This window comes from Fukomys damarensis, unplaced genomic scaffold, assembly GCF_012274545.1.
Source record: "Fukomys damarensis isolate Sample0158 unplaced genomic scaffold, DMR_v1.0_HiC HiC_scaffold_9, whole genome shotgun sequence".
NCBI lineage: Eukaryota > Metazoa > Chordata > Mammalia > Rodentia > Bathyergidae > Fukomys > Fukomys damarensis.
In genome coordinates this window covers 31,143,825-31,162,045 of record NW_022900921.1, presented here as the reverse complement: position 1 = coordinate 31,162,045, position 18,221 = coordinate 31,143,825, and the positions used below count along the sequence as shown (strand labels likewise).

Below are 18,221 nucleotides of genomic sequence, written 5' to 3'. Positions count from 1 at the left end.
CAGATGCCAGCCATCGCCGTGCTGGCCGCGGCCGCCGCGGCGTGCTGCTTCCTGCAAGTCGAGAGCCGGCACCTGGACGCGTTCGCTCGAGGCGCGGGCCTCAACAACGGCAATTTCCTAGACAATGACCAGTGGCTGAGCACCGTCTCCCAGTACGACAGGGACAAGTACTGGAACCGCTTCCGAGACGTGAGTATCGCGGCCTCGGCGCTGCGGGGTCAGGGATGGGGGTGGGGGGCTCCAGGAGGGGCCTGCGAGGCTGGAGGCGACAGGGGCAGACCTGCCCGAGCCGGGGTGTCTTGCCCAGAGGAAGTTTAAAGAGAACTTCGAGGGCTTGATGCTTTTGTCTGTTACCAGTGGTCCAGGTTTACCTTATTTGCAGGAGGAGGAAGAGGCGTAGCGCGAGCTACTAAAAGCTAAGGAGCCGCGAACAGCGATAGGAACCGAAGCACCCAAGCTTCTGAGTCTCCTGATCGCAGTGATGGGCTTTGCCGAAGCCCAGGGAGAAGCTCCATTTGGCAGCAGTGATTTGGACCTTCTCTGGGGTCAGAAGCATCCCTGTGGGAGAGGTTAGGTTTGGGGGGCCCAGCTCATTCACTGGGGAGCCAGGTGTTTCGGGGTTTGAGGGGTGTGTGTGTGCAGGCAGTGGGTCTGATAGAACCTCAGAGAGAATCTGGCATTTTGATCCTGGGAGTCTTTAGGGAAGGGAAAGGGAACAGGTGGCCATTGGAGTGTGTCCCCTGCCCTGAAGAACCCTGGGAGGGGAGAAACTTGCTTCTGGACACCTGTGCTGCCTGTTTCTGCCCAAGAAGATGTGGGGGCAAGAGGCACCTGGTGCCAGCTTCTCAGCAGATGGCCTCCCCATGTGCCACAGGAGCTGCTGCCAGCCCCTTCACAGAGTGTCCCAGGCTGCTGGGGCCATACCTCCCCGGGGACCTGGAGGTGTGATATTTTATTGTAGTTTATGTTAGGTACCCCTGTCCCTCTGGTGCCAAGAGAAAAGCTTTCGTGCTCACATGCGTTGCTGTTTTGTGTTTTGGAGCAGTTTTCAGTGTTACACTAACATTCTGGCAGCACATACTTAAAAAAAATGACACCTTGATCCACGACACAAAGTCCTTTGTTTTTGTCATAGGACATGGGGTGGGGGGTGAGTGGGAACATCCACTGATCTCCACTGGGTCCCTCATCATCCCATTCCCAGTCTCCCTTTGCCTGTGGCTGAAATTGATGCCCAACCCATGAGGCTTTTATTCACCTAGGGTGGAAGCAATCGTGCTATTTTATTATTGCAGTTTTGATAGAGTTGAGGGAAGAGCAGATGCTAAACTCTGCTAGAGATGGGCAGGTTGGGCTAGGTTTGGAAGAGGTGAGGATCCAGCTTCCCAGGTGCCCTGGTTCTCAAGGCAGCAGATGGGACTGAAAGCACTCATGATGCTGGGCTTTGGGTTGTTGAAAGGTCTGTTCTACTTTTATATCTGAAGGTTTGTATGCTCGGTGCATCTTAAGTATGATAGTCTTAATTCCCACTTAGCTTTAAATTTTTAAAAATTGGGCTTCTCTTCATTTCTTGTCTTAGGAGTGACGCTGACATTTTTATCCTTGGTTCAATGTTTTTTTCAAACCTAACAGATGATGAAACCTACCTGGGGTGCTTGCTAAATTATAGCATCCACACTCTTTCCCTAGAGATTCTGATTCCATATTTCTGGGGTATATGCTGGGTGGAATCCACATTTTAAATAAGCATACTTGGCAATTTATTGCTTTTTGTTTCTGAAAGTTTTAGGTATTAAACTAAGACTTTTAGCAGCATATAGTTTGTAAAAACGATAATTTGGTCCAGCTTATCATCAGAACATGTTCAAAAATATCCCAAACCTTTTCATTCATCAACCATTTTTATATGCTTCATGGAGTCTTCTGATGCCAGAGTATCTCAGATGTTCAATGCTATTAACCTCTTCAAAATGTTGTGAAACTCAGACTTAGACACATTAAGGGCAAGTCCCCATGTTTTCAGTTGGGCCATTTGCTTGGAATAACCACAAAGCTCAAGTCCACTGGGACCAGGGAATAAAAGATTGCTTTCTTTAGAGACAGACTACTCAGCGGACAATAGACAAAGCCCCAGCAAGGCTGCAGTTGTTTAGCCGGCCCGATCATGTCCATTGAGGCTGACTTCCCTGGAGTGTGACAAAGCCCAGCTTCTTTGCTATTGTCTGGGTTTTTGTTTTGTTTTGTTTAAAGCTTCTGATGACTTTGAAGGGCTGTGTCCTGAGATTCCTCTTACGATTCTTGTCAGTTTTTCAAATATAGTGTGAAAGAAAACTTCTTGCAACACCCCCCACCCCAAACTTGTTACTTTGTTGGACGTGGGAGACAGATTTAGAAATGATTTTTGAAGTTTGGACCCTGAAAGTTAAGAGCTCTTTGTAGGGAGGGGATCGCACCCATTGGTGGTGTCACTGGCCAGCTTTGAAATGGATGTGATGTTGAGCTGTTGTGTGTTGCCTCCTGGCTCTGCAGTGTATAGGACACTGCCTGGGTGACCTACCAGCCTCTGTTTGCTACTTTGAAATGGGTCTTATTACTCTAGGTGCACAGACTCACTGCTTGCTGTACAACCTGTAGAATCTGTCTCCTGTGAAACCTTCAGACCTGCTTCATGGTTTGTTGCCTATAGTTGTGGATCCTAGAGAACGGCTGCAACACTCAAATGATTGGTCCTGAATGCATTTGTGATCTGCTTTTTGGTCATCACTCTTTTATAAGGTCTAGCAATTCCAATGTTCTGCACTTTTGCACAAATACAATATCAAGAAGGTGGAGATACAGAAGTTGGTGTGTGTGATATTTGTATTAAGTTTGTAATCATTTCTCACCTTCAGCTGTCATGTACTTCTCCATGGTTTGAGGTCAGGTCAGGATGCACAGATATGATATGGGTTTTTGGTTGTTTGTTTTTTGAGATAGGGTCTCACTATGTAGCCCAGGCTGGCCTTGTACTCAGTGGTGGTCTTCTTGCCTCAGCCTCCCAAGTGCTAGGATTATAGGGATGTACCAGAAGGCCTTTGATGACATTATTGGAAGGGGAATTTACTCTGTTCATTCTTATGTTCATTTATTCCCGCAATTATTTTACTGCCCACCATGTGTTAGGCACTGGACTATAAAGGTGAATAGAACTAATCTGTGTAATCTCTTTGGTCCTGTACCTCCTACCTGCAATTTACTTATACTGTCACATATTTCTTTATTCTGTCTTCTCTTTTTTAAAAAAGTATGTTTATTTATAAAGTGAATATATATTGCTTGTAATTAAAAGAGTAAAGCATCAGAGAAATAGATAACAGCTAACACTTATGGGGCACTTAGTGTGTCACAGATTAAGATATTTTCCATATATTATTTCATGTGATCATCCTAACGGTCCTCTGAAAGAAGTGCTGGTGTTCTCATTCCCTCCCTACTGGGAGGCTTCACTCTCTTCTCCAGAATCAGGTTGTGGAAGGCCAGAGCTGGGAGGTGGAAGAGTCCGAGCACAGCAACCAACTGAGGGCTGAATGGATTTCGTGTGTGAGTCTGCATAAAATCTCTGTGCTAGTCTTCCCTGCTTAATGCCCAGGGTAATCAGTGGAGAACCCTAGGCTGAGACAAAGAGCAGAAAGCCCAGGGAACACAGCTTTTCAGGAGGTCTTGTCACGGCCTTATCTCCTCTTAATAATGAGCTTCTGATTTGATTAAAATAATATTGTTGCTTACACTAAACATGACATTTTCTTTCTTTTGCACACATGAAACTAGCCCTGACATTTACCGCCAGGATAATTACCTTCAGCAGGCCCCAAGAATCAGAAGTGTTGCCTTGGCTGGCATTTATCTTCCTCCTGAGTGACCTGGGTTTGTAATTCTGATGAGAGCACTAGGACCAGCGCTTGTTCTTTCTCCCTCTGGTGCAGACTCTGGAATTTGGTGGTCTCTGTAGCAGAACCGGGTTGGCTGTGAGTGTTGCTCATTTGGTCTTAGCATCTCAGCGATAATGAGTTTCAAGGGCATATGGGACTTATCGATAGAAATGGGGCTGGCTCAGTTGGTAGGATTGGTGGCAAGAGAGGTGGTATGTCTTAGTGGATCAGTCATTAATCTGTCGCCACGGAAACTCAGCTTGTAATGGAGAATAGCAGAAAATCATTTTGATTAAACTGGTTCAAGGAGACTTAAATGAGTTTGTGATTCCGATTCTCTTTAATGAACCCACTATCTCAAATCCTCTATACCAGATGACCACCGATAGAAATAATTATTTCACAAGGATCATTATAAAGGGGCAGTTTAGAAGTCGACAGGCCTAAGAATACTGTCCGTCCTTACCTTCAGTTTGCCCTTGCTGGAGAAAAGTCAGTCTTGCCTGGCAGTTGTGGTGGAGCTTCTTGTGCCTCCCCTGGGTCTCCCCAGCTCTGGTCCACAGAACTTCAGCTGGATGCATGAGGGGGAGGATGAGTACGCTCCTATTTAGATGCTGTTGGAGCTGTTTTCAAAACCAAAGAAGTGGGTAATTGGACCTCTGATGTTCCCCTAGAGGAATGGGACCTAATCTTTAGCACAACTATTTTATCTTGCTTGAGAAGACAAAGTGATTTTAGTAATTAAATATTTTATAATACATCATTTCTTATTTATATGCTCAATATAATGTAGTGTTTCAAACCAAACACACTCAATATCTAAACTTGGACACCTTCCAGGTGACTCATTTTACCTTTCATTTAGGAAAGTGACAGTAAGCCTGGGGAAATTCCCCAGATCCAACTCACACTGGGTCTTATCTCCCCAGGTCAGATAATTACAAAGAAGAAACTTTCTAGGAGATTAGATAAATTTGTTAGAGGTTACAAGTATTTGTTTATCATATTTCAGGATATGGAAGCCACCAGGTATAAGATGCACCATTTCTTTTTTTTTTTTGTCCTGGTATGGGAGATTGAACTCAGGAGCTTGCACTTTTGAGGCAGGCAGCGGAACCACTGAGCTAAATCCCGGGCCCCCAAGATACACCATGTCTGTGGACCACTAACAAAGAAGATAGAGCCTAGGAGGAAGAGTTTGACAGAGCCCTGAAGAAAGCTGGGGCTCTAAATGGCTGCACCCATCTTGCAGAAAGGAACCCACTGTGAAGGAAGGGGGCTGAACTAGACAGTCTTCCTGACTCCGCTTTGACATTGGAGTATGGAGAGCCCCACAGAACAGGCTGGCTGTCCTGCAGCTTTCTGGTCTAAGAGCACACTGCTGTGCAGCCCCCACAAGCCTTGTGTACCTATGTTAAAGTAGCCTCAGTTTGTTTATGCTCAGGGCCTCTGCTTTCTTATTTCTTAAGTGGGGATAATCATACTGTATCCTATTGGTGAGGACACTACATTGTGAGTAACTAAAATCTAGTCCAAGCTGGCTGAAGTGGAAAGGAGAAGATACTGTCTGACTGACAGACAGTTCCACGGTTACATCATAGATTTCTGTAAAGCTAAATCCAGGAGCTGATAGTCTTTCTTAGAACTCAGGGTTTAGATATCGTCTGTTGTTCTTTCTCCTCTGTGGCCCCCACCCTCCTGCTTTAGGATTTATTTCCCATGTGTTGGTTGTTCTCCCCTGCATGCTGATTTGTTCCATGTAGTAGCTCCTAAAAACTTCAAGTTTACATCATACCATTTTGGTCTCAGTAGTGCCAATAAAAGTCCCTAAAGTGAGATTTGTCAGATTTACCTGTATATGCACTCCGCCATCATTTTGACCAGGTTAGTCAAATATGCTGATCCATGGGATTGGTTTATATGCCCAGGGCTAGGGCTGGGTTCTGGCATTAGAGTAGTGCTAGAGGTTGCATTGGGCTTCTGAGTTTAAAGGTGGTAGGAGGGCAACTCCTTAAGGGGAAATGAATGGCTGGTGGACATATATTAGCATATATTGGTTAATGCATGTGAAACAGCACAGTGCCTGGCTTAAGTGGAAGCTGTTATTTTTTTTTTTATAAATGTTAACTCCTATAGCACTTTTATGCATTATTTTTGAGGTATAGTTGTATATTAGCATCTTTAATAGTTGGGTACTTCTTGAAATAAGCACCTATGTCTTTTCCTGCCTTGCACACAGCAGGTAGTCAATAAGCATTTTGTTGATTTGAATTACTTCCCAGGCAGGGGTTCTTGGATGAAACCCTGGGGAAGGGAAGCCTTTAGGAGCTTAATAAGCATGTGCTGGTAGTCTTTGATAAATAAAAATGCTAGATGTCGCAAACATTGAAAACTTTTTCCCCTCATCTAGCTCCTGCATCTAAGCCAGGATCTCCTAGCTCAGTCATTCCCTGTAAGGGCCATTACTGCGTATAGCTTGCTGTTGCCCACCTGTGCCATAGAGATCAGTACAGGAAGCTGCTCAGGGTACTGCTGGGTGAGTTGAAATGAGTGAGTGAATGAGTGAACCCTCCCCAGGCAGAATTTCCCACATCCCCAGAAGGGTAGGAGTGTTCATTGCAGAGGGCGGGCCCCAGAGAGTCACAGAGGCTGTGAAGATGTGTATCTCATTCTATTAGTAACTGACAGTGATGATGGATACCAACATATGGTACTGCTGAGAGCCAATGGGAACCTGGCAGGAAAAATAAAAATCCTCCTCAGGACCCAGGCGCTGTCTCTTAACCTGTTTGAGTTCAGAGAGGCTAAGGCTAAGGCATGTCGTGGTTAAGGGCCCTCTGTTAGCCTAACTTCACAGCCTCGCCAAGGATCAGCTGGAGTCGTTGCTTAGAATGGCACTGTCCTTATCTGTGAAACTGGAATGGTCTGACTTTGTGGGCCCCAGGGGAGGACTTCATGAGCATATGGTACAAGGAAGGTGCTCATCGTTGAGGGGCTGTTTAGCAGCTGTTTTAGTTTGGTTTCAAAGGCACCCTTCTCTTAGCTGAGCCGTTGGCACACATCTATAAATGCTGCTTTCTGTCTCATGCTGCCTTCTGTTTTAGAGGCGTGTTGGGGAAATTCATCCCATGACCCTAGAGCCACTTCCAGCCCACCTGGAAGGCAGTTTGAGGTTCCATGTAGCCCATTCTTTTGCCTTCCTTTTGCAGCCTGTGGTAGAGGATACCTCTCTGTCACATTTCACATGAACACTGGCCCCTTCCTCAAACTGGCAACTCTCAGTATCATGAAGCATGTAGGACAGAGTTTGTGCCTAGGTATACCAAAATCCTAGTTACAGAACGGGCACCTCCAGAGACCCTGAATTTTGTCATAAGCCCTGAATTTTGTCAGTCTTAATGTTGAACTCCGATTTAGCTCCTTCTAGCCCATCTCATGGTGAAAACCTCATCTTGTCTTGAAGAGTGGTCCTAGATACTTCACGGGTGGGGAGGCAGATGGGCTCCTCTGGCAAATGGGCTGGCCAGCCTGTTTGTTACCCAGGCTTTCTCAGCACTCTCTATAATCAGATACCTGCAGTCTGGTCTTGGTCTAGGTATCACTGTCTTTGGAGCACAGCCGTAGGGTAGAGCAAAGCTTTTCATTGGTTTTGGGCAGTCTCCAAGCTCCAGGGTTGGCTTTAGAACCAACTAGAAAGTACTAAGAGGATTGGTCAGAACTTTGCTCCTTCTCTCCAAAGACCCAGCTCTTCAGTTCCACATCATTACAGGCAGTCAGAAGGCCTATAATTTACTACAGCTGAAGCAAGCTGGCCGTGGTTTAGGAAAACCCGAACAATAAAAAATAGTTCATGCAGGCCAGGGCAGTTTGCTGGTGTGAAAATGCTCTTCAGCTGTCAGCTACATAGTTTGTAACTGTCGTTGAACATACACTCAACTGTGGTAGACGGATCAGTCACAAAATAGTCATGTAGGTGTGGTTGGGAAAATCCGGTGAGGTAGCGGCACTGCTGCTGTCAGGTGTCGTGGGAAGGAAGAACAGTGACCTAATGTTTCGGCTAGAGAAGGCACCGAAGGTGAGCCATGCGGGATGGCAGACAGAGAGCTGGTTGAGGAAAAGAGGGTATCGTGTTTGAGATGGTGGGACCAGCAGGTCCGAAGGTCCCGAAGTGGAAACTTGATGTGTTTCCATCAGATGTGTTTGTCCTAGGATTCCCTCAAGTAGCAAGCTCTCCCCTAGCGTGTTTAGAAAGACACACCACACATTTTAAACTCAACACATATTTTGGGGGCAGGAAAATGAGTCAGCTGTAAAAATCGATGCACGCAGGTGGCACAAGTGCTTGGAAGGATGGCCTGTTCTTTTCTCTCCTTTCTGACTTTCTGTGCGGTCTTTGGCAGCTTTCTCCATTGAGCAGCTATTGTTGTCCTTGCCCTCACCCCACTCTTATGTCTTCAGCATGTGAATTTCTTTTCCTTCTGTGATCAATTGCCCTGGGCTTTAAAATTTTGACTTATCCCACTGTTGATTCTAAGTAAGCATAGTGATAGTTTCTTAGAGTGATGACTCATGAGGTTTGTATTTTAAAAATTAGAGTAGTATTCTTGGGGTTGCTTCTTGCTCAATCCCGTTGTCCTCCATCACTGCTGAGAATACACTGGAGGCTAGACTTTGAGGCTAAAAGTAAAAGGAATCTTTGCTCAGGATCACAGTTGAGGGGCAGCGTCAGGTAGGCACAGTGCAGGGGTAGGAGGGCTGCGTGGGGTTTTTCACTTCACTGCCCTTGGGTCTGGGTCCTCCCTGTGTCACCATGGTGGCACCATGGCAAAGATTTCTTCTGAAAGGGGGGTTAACTGGCTCAAAATACTCCTAGTAGGATAATACTAATGTCCATATTAACTTGATTGGGTTACTTTTCTTATGGTTCTATGAAAATATGTCACTTGTGAGGCCCCCCCCATTTGATGCCTGAAAATCAACTTTTCTTTGGTGCAGTGGAGAAAGGACATGTTGTACAACTATTTGTAATAATTTCTACACTTTTCTGTGTGATCTACTACACATTGTGCTACAGTGAGCACCGTCCACTTTCCCCAGCCTGATTATGTGGCAGGCGAGTAGGCGTTTGTGTAGAGTCTGCGGTGCCTGACCTTGGGGCAGGGAAGCAGAACCTGCTGCAGCTATCCCAAGAAATTTTGGCACCAGTGAAACATGGGGGAAACAGTATATGCAGAGAGTGGAGACCTCTGCTTTGTTTGCATCTGTGTGCTCCCTGTCCCATGTATGTGGAATAACTGCAACTCAACTCTGAGATTGGCTGGGCCAAGTTGCAGATGAACAGTCATGGCTGATACATAAAGGAAGTGCCTAGAAGGATGTGCTGCAGCAGCATTTCCAGACTTAGAATCTTGAAAAGTCACTTCTGAGATTCTTTCAAGAGCAAAGTTTGTCTGTAATAAGTCAGGAGCACCACTAGGATACCTGCGTTTTAAATAAGCAGTTCTGAGGCAGGTAGTCATGAGATGTGCAGTTTTAGAAAAATGCTGGAGAAGTACTACTACTCTCAGATAGATAACATTATGACTGCCAATGAATAATAACATTTTAGACAAAATGAGCCTTTTATTTTGAAGACTTGGCAATAAATTGTTATGAGTATAGTATTTCCCCTTACACCAACAGTGGAAAGAATGCTCTTTATTTTCTATGTGTGTATCTGTTTCGGGCTCAGCAACAGCCATCGTCCCAAAGTTCCCTGGTTTGAAGTAAAGTTTGTCCTCTGCCTGGCTCCTAGAGCTTTGGGGTGCTTGCCTGTAGGAGCACAGTGGAACTGCGATGGGACCTTTCCTTGATGCCGTTCCAGGAGACCATCTCAGTAAATCTTCCCGTCTTCCAGAGGGCCCAATTCCAGTCAACTATGGTTAGACTTTGCATCTTCTCCAAGAGAATTGATATGTTTTCTGCACAGATAATGTGAAGGAAATTGACTCTGACGTTGGCTTTAGTTTAAAGTGAAAAGGGTATTGAAATTGAAGTGGTGTTAAGGGCACGTAATAGATAGGGAATGGTGGATATAACAAAGAATTTCGCTCTTCTGCTGTAGGAGCTCTCTGCCCTTGGGCACAGACACACAGACCACGCGGCTGGGCAGAGGGCAGACAGTGTGCGGGATGCTGGCTTTGCAGGGCTGCTATAGAGTAAATCTTTTTGTTTGATTGGCCAGATTATTTTGGAACAATCAGAGAACAACAAAGATTAGAAAAATTAGGAACATTAACAAGAGTCGGCAGTATTCCTTGTCGCAAAGCTATTCTTTCCCCATTGAACAAATTCTGAAACTGCTTACTCCCCTTGGCTGAATTTCCCTTAATTAATAGTAAATCAGTGGCACCTAAAATTGATAAAGGTATTGCCAAGAGGGATAAAACAGTTAAGTCTATTGAAGAGACTGGTTGCCTGGGGTTTTGTATTGCCCTTTTGTGCAGGGGTACCCAAAAGAGTTTCTAGGTCTTTCCATGCTCATTAGACTTGGTGCCTTTTCTGTGACTTTTGTGGGGTTGGTTGGATGATAGGCACAGCATTACTCCCATCAAAACCAGTTAACTTTGCTGTGACTTGGGGTCCTGGTCTGCACTCTGACCAGCTGTCTCAAATGAGGCCTGTGTCATTTTCTGTGAATGGCAGTGAAATTCTATCCACGGTAAAGATAAAATAGTACTGCATTTTCTGGTGTTTGAGAAACTGAGAGTTTTTACACACTAGGGGTGGTGGTTTAAAAAGATCCTACCACAGAAAGAGCTTTGTGTATTTTTTTTTAAGAAGATTTACTTGTTTTTTTTCCTTTCATGACCATCCTAGACCTATGCCCTTGCCTTTCCAGAAACCAGATCCTGGTGCACTGACTCAGCAGGGTTGGTTGTTCTGCCCATGCATTCATACTCATGGGCCCTGTAACTGTGTACCAGGCACTATAGTGCACAGTAAGGTTACAGCAGGGAAAGAATGAATGTGATTCCCATCAAAGCAATGTGCAGAAAAAGAAGTACACAGGGTTTGGTGAAACTTTTTGGAGGTTACTTACACTCCAAAGAGAAAAGTGTGCACATGGACCAGTGCAACCCTGGCAAGCTTCTTGAGGCATTGTCCTACTTGAGGCCTTGGGCCATATTTCTGGGGGACAGTTGTTTCATCTCTGTATCTGGTACTCAGGTCACCTCAGTTTACCTTAACTCACTGACATGCATGGTGACCTACTCTTTTGCCCAGTTCTGTGGACCCAGATGTGGCCAAGAGCAAGGAGCAAGTCTGTATAATCGCAGTTGCGGATTTAGAGAAGATAGAACTTGACGTGTGCATAAATGAGAAAGTGTGGTGAGGTTAGCCTTGTCAGGCCTGTAGATGAAGGCCCATAGGAAATGGAAACATCATCACAGAGAGATCTCCTGACCTCAGTGCCTCTTGGCTGGCAGGGAGTGCACTTCCCTGCAGTGTAGCAAATACAGGCCACAAGGCCAGCCTCCCGGATAGCCAGCAGGCAGGTCACGAGCTGGAAAAGCACTTAGACCTGAGAAGTCATCCTGTGCCTCCCTCAGTGGCTACCTGTCTCCCACAGTAAGGATTCCTGTGACCTCTAACGCCACAAATTAGTTCTGCCAGGTTTTGTGCTTTCACAAGTGGGATCAAAAGGACGAATTTTTAAAATGCCTGGCTTCTGTTTTTCTAACATTTAATCTGTGATGCACTGTACGAGGTTTTGGCTTTGATGCAATAGCACTCTCTGGGGCATGTCTTCTGTGAACCTGTATTTTCAAGTACATCCCTAGTGTGGAATCCACTGGTCACCCTAAGAGTGTTCACCTTTTAAGAGATGTGGTTGAATAATTTTTTTCCAGTGGTTGCTCTTACTACTTGCATAAGAAAGCTTACCGGGAGCAGTATTTTTGTTTTACCAATTGAGAAATTAAAAAAAACAAAACAAAACCCCAAAGCAGACCTATTGTTTAGCTCGTACATCCAAGTCAACAAAATTGTGTTAAGCGTCTCCCAAAAGTTAGGCACTTACGTACCGCTCTGGTAATTTTGTTCTACTTGGGGGAGAGTTACAGATACATTGTAGTTTTCAGTGGTACAGACAGAAACAAACCAGGTAGGTAAAGGGAATGCAGAAAGGGAGCATCTGTGCTCTAACTGGTTTTCTATTCTTTTATTTTATATTAATTATCCTTTTCCCCAATTTAGAGAAATCGATCATTTTCAAAGAGAATTTAGGAGATACAAAAAAGATAAATCACTTCCTTCCAGTATGCAGGCACCATTAACCCTTTTCGGGGGGCCATCTGTTTGCTTCTATTATAAGGCCAGAGTTTATTTTGGTGGTTGCTATCATGCCATTTCTAGGATGTGGTGCCTTCTTTTTTCTTCCTTTAATTGTACAGCAGAAGCATTTTAGTATGATGCTAATCTTTATAAATGACATTTTAGTGGTACTGACTATTGTAGTGAATGTGTATACTATATAGTATATCAAGCGAAGGTATCCAGTGATAGGCATTGGGTCATTTCTGTTTTTTTCCATAAGGGATTACGTGGTGAATATTTCTGAGTACACAGGTCTTCCTGCATTTAGAATTACTTCCTTTTGGTATATTCCCAGAAGTAGAAGTACTTGGTGGACTGGCATATACATTTTAAAGGTCACTGATGTAAGTTAGCAAGCTGTTCTAGTACCACCTGCAGAGCTGTAGAGTGTGCGTTTTACTGCACCCTTTCTAGCCTTGGGTATTAGTGTTTTGTGGTAAAGAAGAAGAATGGGATGGAAACCTGCCTTGCCAAGAGATGTACAGGCCTTTATTCTGCACAGGTAAAGTGCATAGCTCTCGGGGTCCTACTGGGAGGGCTGTTTGTCTGATCCTTCTGGATTTTGCCTGGGAAACAGATGCGAGAGGTCTCGGCTCACCTAGACCCAAGAGTATAACCCACCACCCTTTCTTCTATTTATGCCTGGCCTTGTGGATGCTTTGCAAAGCCTTCTTTGTGAGCCTGCAGAACTCACCGTGGTGATGTTAATGAATCCCAGCCTTGCTTATAATTAGAAGCAGATGTTCCAAGCCTGATTTTAAGTCAAATTGCTGCTGATAGATCCCCTGCTACCGGTAGGATGTATGGATGCTCTCATGCCCTTGTGGTGCAGCAGGATGAGAGGAGATCATTGAAAACCAAGTCCATCCATATCGCAGCAGCAAAGTGGCTTCTCCTGTGGACTATAGACAGGGCCTGTGCCCACAGCTCAATCTTCATCTGCATTCAAGACGCACTCCTGCTTGTCATAGCCCAGGGTTTCCTCCCATCCAGGCTCACCACAGGCCTGATGCCCTCACCTCGGCACGGGCAGGAATAAGGTTTCTCCCAGCACCATCTCAGCATCGTGAGTGAATGACAGCACTGCAGTTTTCCAGGACTGGGTCTGCTCCTTGAGATCTCTCTGCAGGCCAGAAACAGTGATTCCCAGGTAGGCAAGACTGTGCTTCCTGGAAACGTTCAGCAGTGTGTGGAAACGTTTTCGGTTGCCATGACTGAGCAGGGAGGGTGTTACTGGCATCTAGTGAATAGGAGCTGGGGTGCTGTTAAATATCCTACAATGCGCATGACAGCCTCTGCATTCTCCAGAAATTTTATCAGTAGGGCCAAGTCTGTGGAATTTTGGCCTAGAGATAGGTTGCTACTTCTACAATCAGTATTTTTAATGCAAGACATAGTCCAGAAGTTGAGAATAGGGGACATGTGATTAGCCATTTTCCTTTGTTCATTTAAAAAATGTGCCAGATATGTTTCTAGGCTCTAGGACATTAACATAAGCCAGACAAAGCTCTCTGCCTTCACAGAACTTGTGTTCTAGGGTATAGAGCTCTGTTGGAGATACTTGACTTTTCCAGAACCAATGAAAGGCAGAACTAATTGAATAAATCTGTAATTTGTCATATCCTGGGGAAATTTGACAGATTACTGCAGCCAATCCAGTGTAATAAAGGCCATATAATTTTTATTATTTTTGCCAAGATAAATGGCTACTGGGAGTTTTTGTGTGAGGCATTGTGTATTTACCTGTGAGTCACAATAAACTGGCTGCTCCATTCATCAGAGAGCCTGTTTGATTTTGGTACCCCGAGGAGTGGAAAAATGCAGCAAGAAAATATTTCCATTCCCCCAAAGAGCTGACATCTCCGGATGCAGGGGCTGATGCTTTCCTTTCGTTCTTACTGTACCACTCATCTTGGGTAGCACCCATTATGTCCAACAAGACCATCCTTTTTCACAACTCACTTCTTTTTCATATGCTGCCTGGCAGATTTTAATAACCTGTTCCTTTGGGTTCTGTAACCATGACAGCTGGAGGTGTGCAACTCAACCTGGGGACCGCTGTTGTGCACACTGGCTCTTGTCTGGCCTTGAGAGGCGCTCCTGAACGGTAAGCTCCTGTATTAGATACCTTGACTCCTGTCTTCGGGGCTTTCTAAGGATCTCTGTACCTTCAAATATTTAAGGATGAGGCTTTTTCTCTTGCCTTGGATAATTCCAGCACTTTTCCTTGGGGCAAGAAAGGAGACATAGCCCATAGACCAACGAAACTGAGCCCACCAGCCTCACAGTGTCCCATCCCAGTGGTGGCGAATATATGGCACTCATGTTGTTTTTCTTCTAAGACAAAAGATGTTAGTGTATGAGTTGATTTTTCTAAATACAACCTCAATATTTAGGTTTAATTGCAGTGTTGGCACTGTGCGATAAATAAGTGGGTTTTGGGTTACAGTTTGGGCACTCATCTCTAAAGGTTCGCCATCACTGTCCTGTCCTATCTTTAGTTTTGGATCAAGTGGTCTTGGAGTCCTTGTGGTAGTGAAGGGGAGGAGGGTCAAGTCTGTGGTCCAGTTGATGTTTATGTAGCTTCTGTTCCTAGGATGTCAGTCTTAGGATAGCAGGCCATCCCATGCGGCTCACCCGTAAAGGTGTAGAGAGTTCCCTTGAGCGTTACCCAGTTTCTCTCTCCCCAAGCTTCCCAGTGACAGTCCTGACACCAAGCCCATTTTGCTATCCAGGAGTGACATCCTGGTCCCACTCCTGTGCAGGACTGAACATAATGGGCGTGGGAAGGAGTGTAGAAAAAGGTCATCATTTTGGTCTGCTTTGAAAGGACCTTTGTAATTTGAGGATTAATTTGCTACAAATATAACTCCAGTGTGATGGTAAGGTAGACACATACCTTTGGCCTGTTTAGCCTTTGATTAACTTCAAAGAGCCCCTTTAGTTCTTTAGCATATAGTAGGTGATGCAGGAAACAGAAGGACCCTCCACTGTCCTCACTCTGCTCCCCTGACCGTAGCTCTGGAGGACCATGCCCTGCCAGTATTTCTGCACACCTGCAGTTGATGGTGCTGCTATTACAAGCCGTCAGATGTGGCTTCTTGACACCCAAACTAATTTTCTTGAGTAATTTGAAAAGATACTTTTCTTAAGGTATACCCCTTTCCCTCCATTCCTCTCCCCACTACAAAATTATTCTTCATGTGAAATGTTTTCTCAGCACTTTTTTTTTGTTTTGTTTTTTTGAGACAGGGTCTCACTATGTAGCACAGGCTGGTCTCGAACTCGCAGTGATCCTCCTGCCTCAGCCTCCGGAGTGGTGGGATTATGGGTGTGCACCACCACGCCCAGCTCTCAGCACATTATAAAGGGCTAAAAGGGCCAGGAGAATAGCTGCAGACATAACGGGTATCCAGACAGAAGCGTTTGGTTTGTGTTGTATGGACAAGTAGGGCATGTAGGGTTCAGTTTTTCTGCCATTGTTTTGGTCAAGTAAATTTTTGAGTTAGAGAGAGAGAGAGAGAGAGAGAGAGAGAGAGTAGATGGCCTTAATTATTGAATACCTGTGTCTTTTGCATGGCACCAGACTTGAAAATATAGAAATTCACGACTAAATCTTAGCTCTGAGTCAATGCTCTAAACAGGTAAGTAGAAAATGGTAAAGTAAGATGAGTTGATTTCAGGAACTTCCCTCTATGGGATCCCCAGGAAAGGTCATCCAGCCTCAATGGAGAGATCAAGAAAGTTTTCAGGTAGAAGGCACCCGCTCTGAATTAATGAAGTGCCTAGAGAAGACTAGCTAAAGAAGGCCAGGGAAGGGTGCCATGGGCAGAGGACTTTCTGCAGAAGTCCACCATTCAGATTCACCCTGGGTCCCTACCAGCCAAACAGATGCATTGTAGCAGTCAAGGGAATTGAAAAAAAAAAAAAATCAGTTTCTGCTTCTTTCTTTCCAAGAACTCTAAAGACGACCCAAATTATAACCCACAGCTACAGTTCTCAATGCTCAGTTCCTCTTCCTTGTTCCTTTAGTTGCCTGGCATGCTTCGGGTTTTTTTCCATGACAATGCCATACATCTTTTCTTTTTGCTCCTCCTCTTGGAGCTATTTGTTATTATAGTTTGCTTACCTCTTCTGGCCACAAACATTCCACTTTCTTTGGCATTCTTAGGTATTTTCTCCTTTCCTGATTTCCAGGCTGGAAAAAGAACTGTTCTTTAGATGGCAGGGTGGGTGGCATGGAGCAGGGAGAAGTTGGAGAACATTGACAGGTTAATAAATCCTCCCTGCCTGTCCTTTGGACCACACTTAGGCTATTCTGTTCTCACCCCACTCTAATAATAGTTGGGCTGTAATCTCCTTTTCTGGACACATTATTTCAGACATTCTAATCTCTTCCTCTGTAGGGTGTAAACTCTGTGGGCAGAGTAAAACAACTCTATCTCTCAGAGGAGCAGGAAGTCCCCATAAAGGGATTAGCATGCTGCAGTTGCTATGGCTGATTAGAACTAATTGTCTTGGGGCAGTATTGTCTGTTGAAAATTATTGCAGTAATACAAGTGTTTGTGTGTGAGTGTGTGTGTGTGTGTGTGTGTGCGTGCATGTGCACTTTAAGAAGCACAAATGTGAACAGCTGCAGCTTTCTGAGACCAGCCACAAACACATGTCCCTGTTTACCAAACATGTATGGGCAAGTAGCTTATTGAGGAATTTCAATTTGGGAAATAAACATGAGGCAGTTTGGTTTATTTTTAGTTGCTGCTGCCCCACAATAATATTTTGGTAGTTGGTGGTTTTCTATAATGGTTTTTAGTTTTAAAATTAAGTCTAATTAAGTTTTAAACTCCTCCCTCATATCCGATTTGAGATTTTCTCTTTCTGCTCTCCTGTGAAGCTTAGGGCTGAAATTGTGTGGCTTCCTCCCGGGCTTGAGGTCAAGATGAGCCCTCTTGAGAGCCGGGCTGGGGACTTCCACTTCTGCATAATTCCCTAGTGTGATGATTTGACTTCAAGATAACCTTCTCTTTCTGTCCCATTTTATCAGGGTGGACTAGGTTACATTGTGGTAGCAACTGCAAAAAATCACATTTTTGGCTTGGAAACAACAAATGTTCTTTCTACCTCATGCTCCCCATGTGTGTTGGGATGGACTCTGATCTGTTATCTCAGGGTCACAGGCTGATGCAGGCTCCATGGCATGCCCTCACAGTCACTGTGGCAGCAGGAGGTATGAGCTGTGGAGTCTTGCAGTTGCAATTCAGTGCCTCTTAGATGAGATATTTTCTAGAGCAAAGCATCACATGGCTAAAACCCATGTCAGTGGACAGGTTAGGGTAATCTTGTGATGTGGGCAGAGGGAGAGCAGTCACATGCTTGGCCAGTGTCACGGATGACATCCCAAGAACATCTTCTCCGGAACATCTCCCCCAGGCTTCTTGCTAATGAAGCCCTCTCACCTGGTGGGTGGTTCCCACGGACACCCACCCACACACAAGATCACTTGAGCTGAGCTGCACTTCTACTGTCCTTTTGTTTCCTAAACTTTCATCTCCTTGCTCTACTAAACATTCAGGACACAGGCTTCCCCCAGCCTTGCCCTTCACCTCAGTTTGAATTTTCTTGGCCTGTTGGTTTAGTCATAGGACAGATGAGCAAGCTCACTACTTGAGAAGGTGTGCAACTGGGGGAACACTTCTTCCCTTCTTGCAGATGCTCCTGTTTTTGAGCAGCTCTCTTATAATGCCCCTTAAATGGCACTTGAGTTGGCAGCACACCTCACTGGGAGATGCTAGTGAACTCACACACTGACCACTCCACACCTGGAGACTACTTCAAAAGGATGGAACTGCCACTTTCTCTCCTCTTGAGTCCCCTGTTCAGAGAGGGACAGTGTGGGATATTGGTAGGAGTTAAATGAAGCCTTTTAGATAAGAATTTTTTTTTTTTTTTTTTTTT

The 18,221-nt window shown here is 44.9% G+C and overlaps 1 protein-coding gene across 2 annotated transcripts in view; it reads left to right on the top strand.

Moving 5' to 3' along the window:
• The first annotated feature begins 3 nt into the window (after positions 1 to 3).
• Spock1 (SPARC (osteonectin), cwcv and kazal like domains proteoglycan 1) overlaps positions 4 to 18,221 on the top strand; it is a 493,476-nt gene continuing 475,258 nt past the window's right edge. For both annotated transcript variants that reach the window (XM_010614107.2, XM_010614106.2), the window contains exon 1: positions 4 to 189. In XM_010614107.2, the coding sequence (XP_010612409.1) occupies positions 4 to 189 (186 nt within the window). The remainder of the gene's footprint in view (positions 190 to 18,221) is intronic.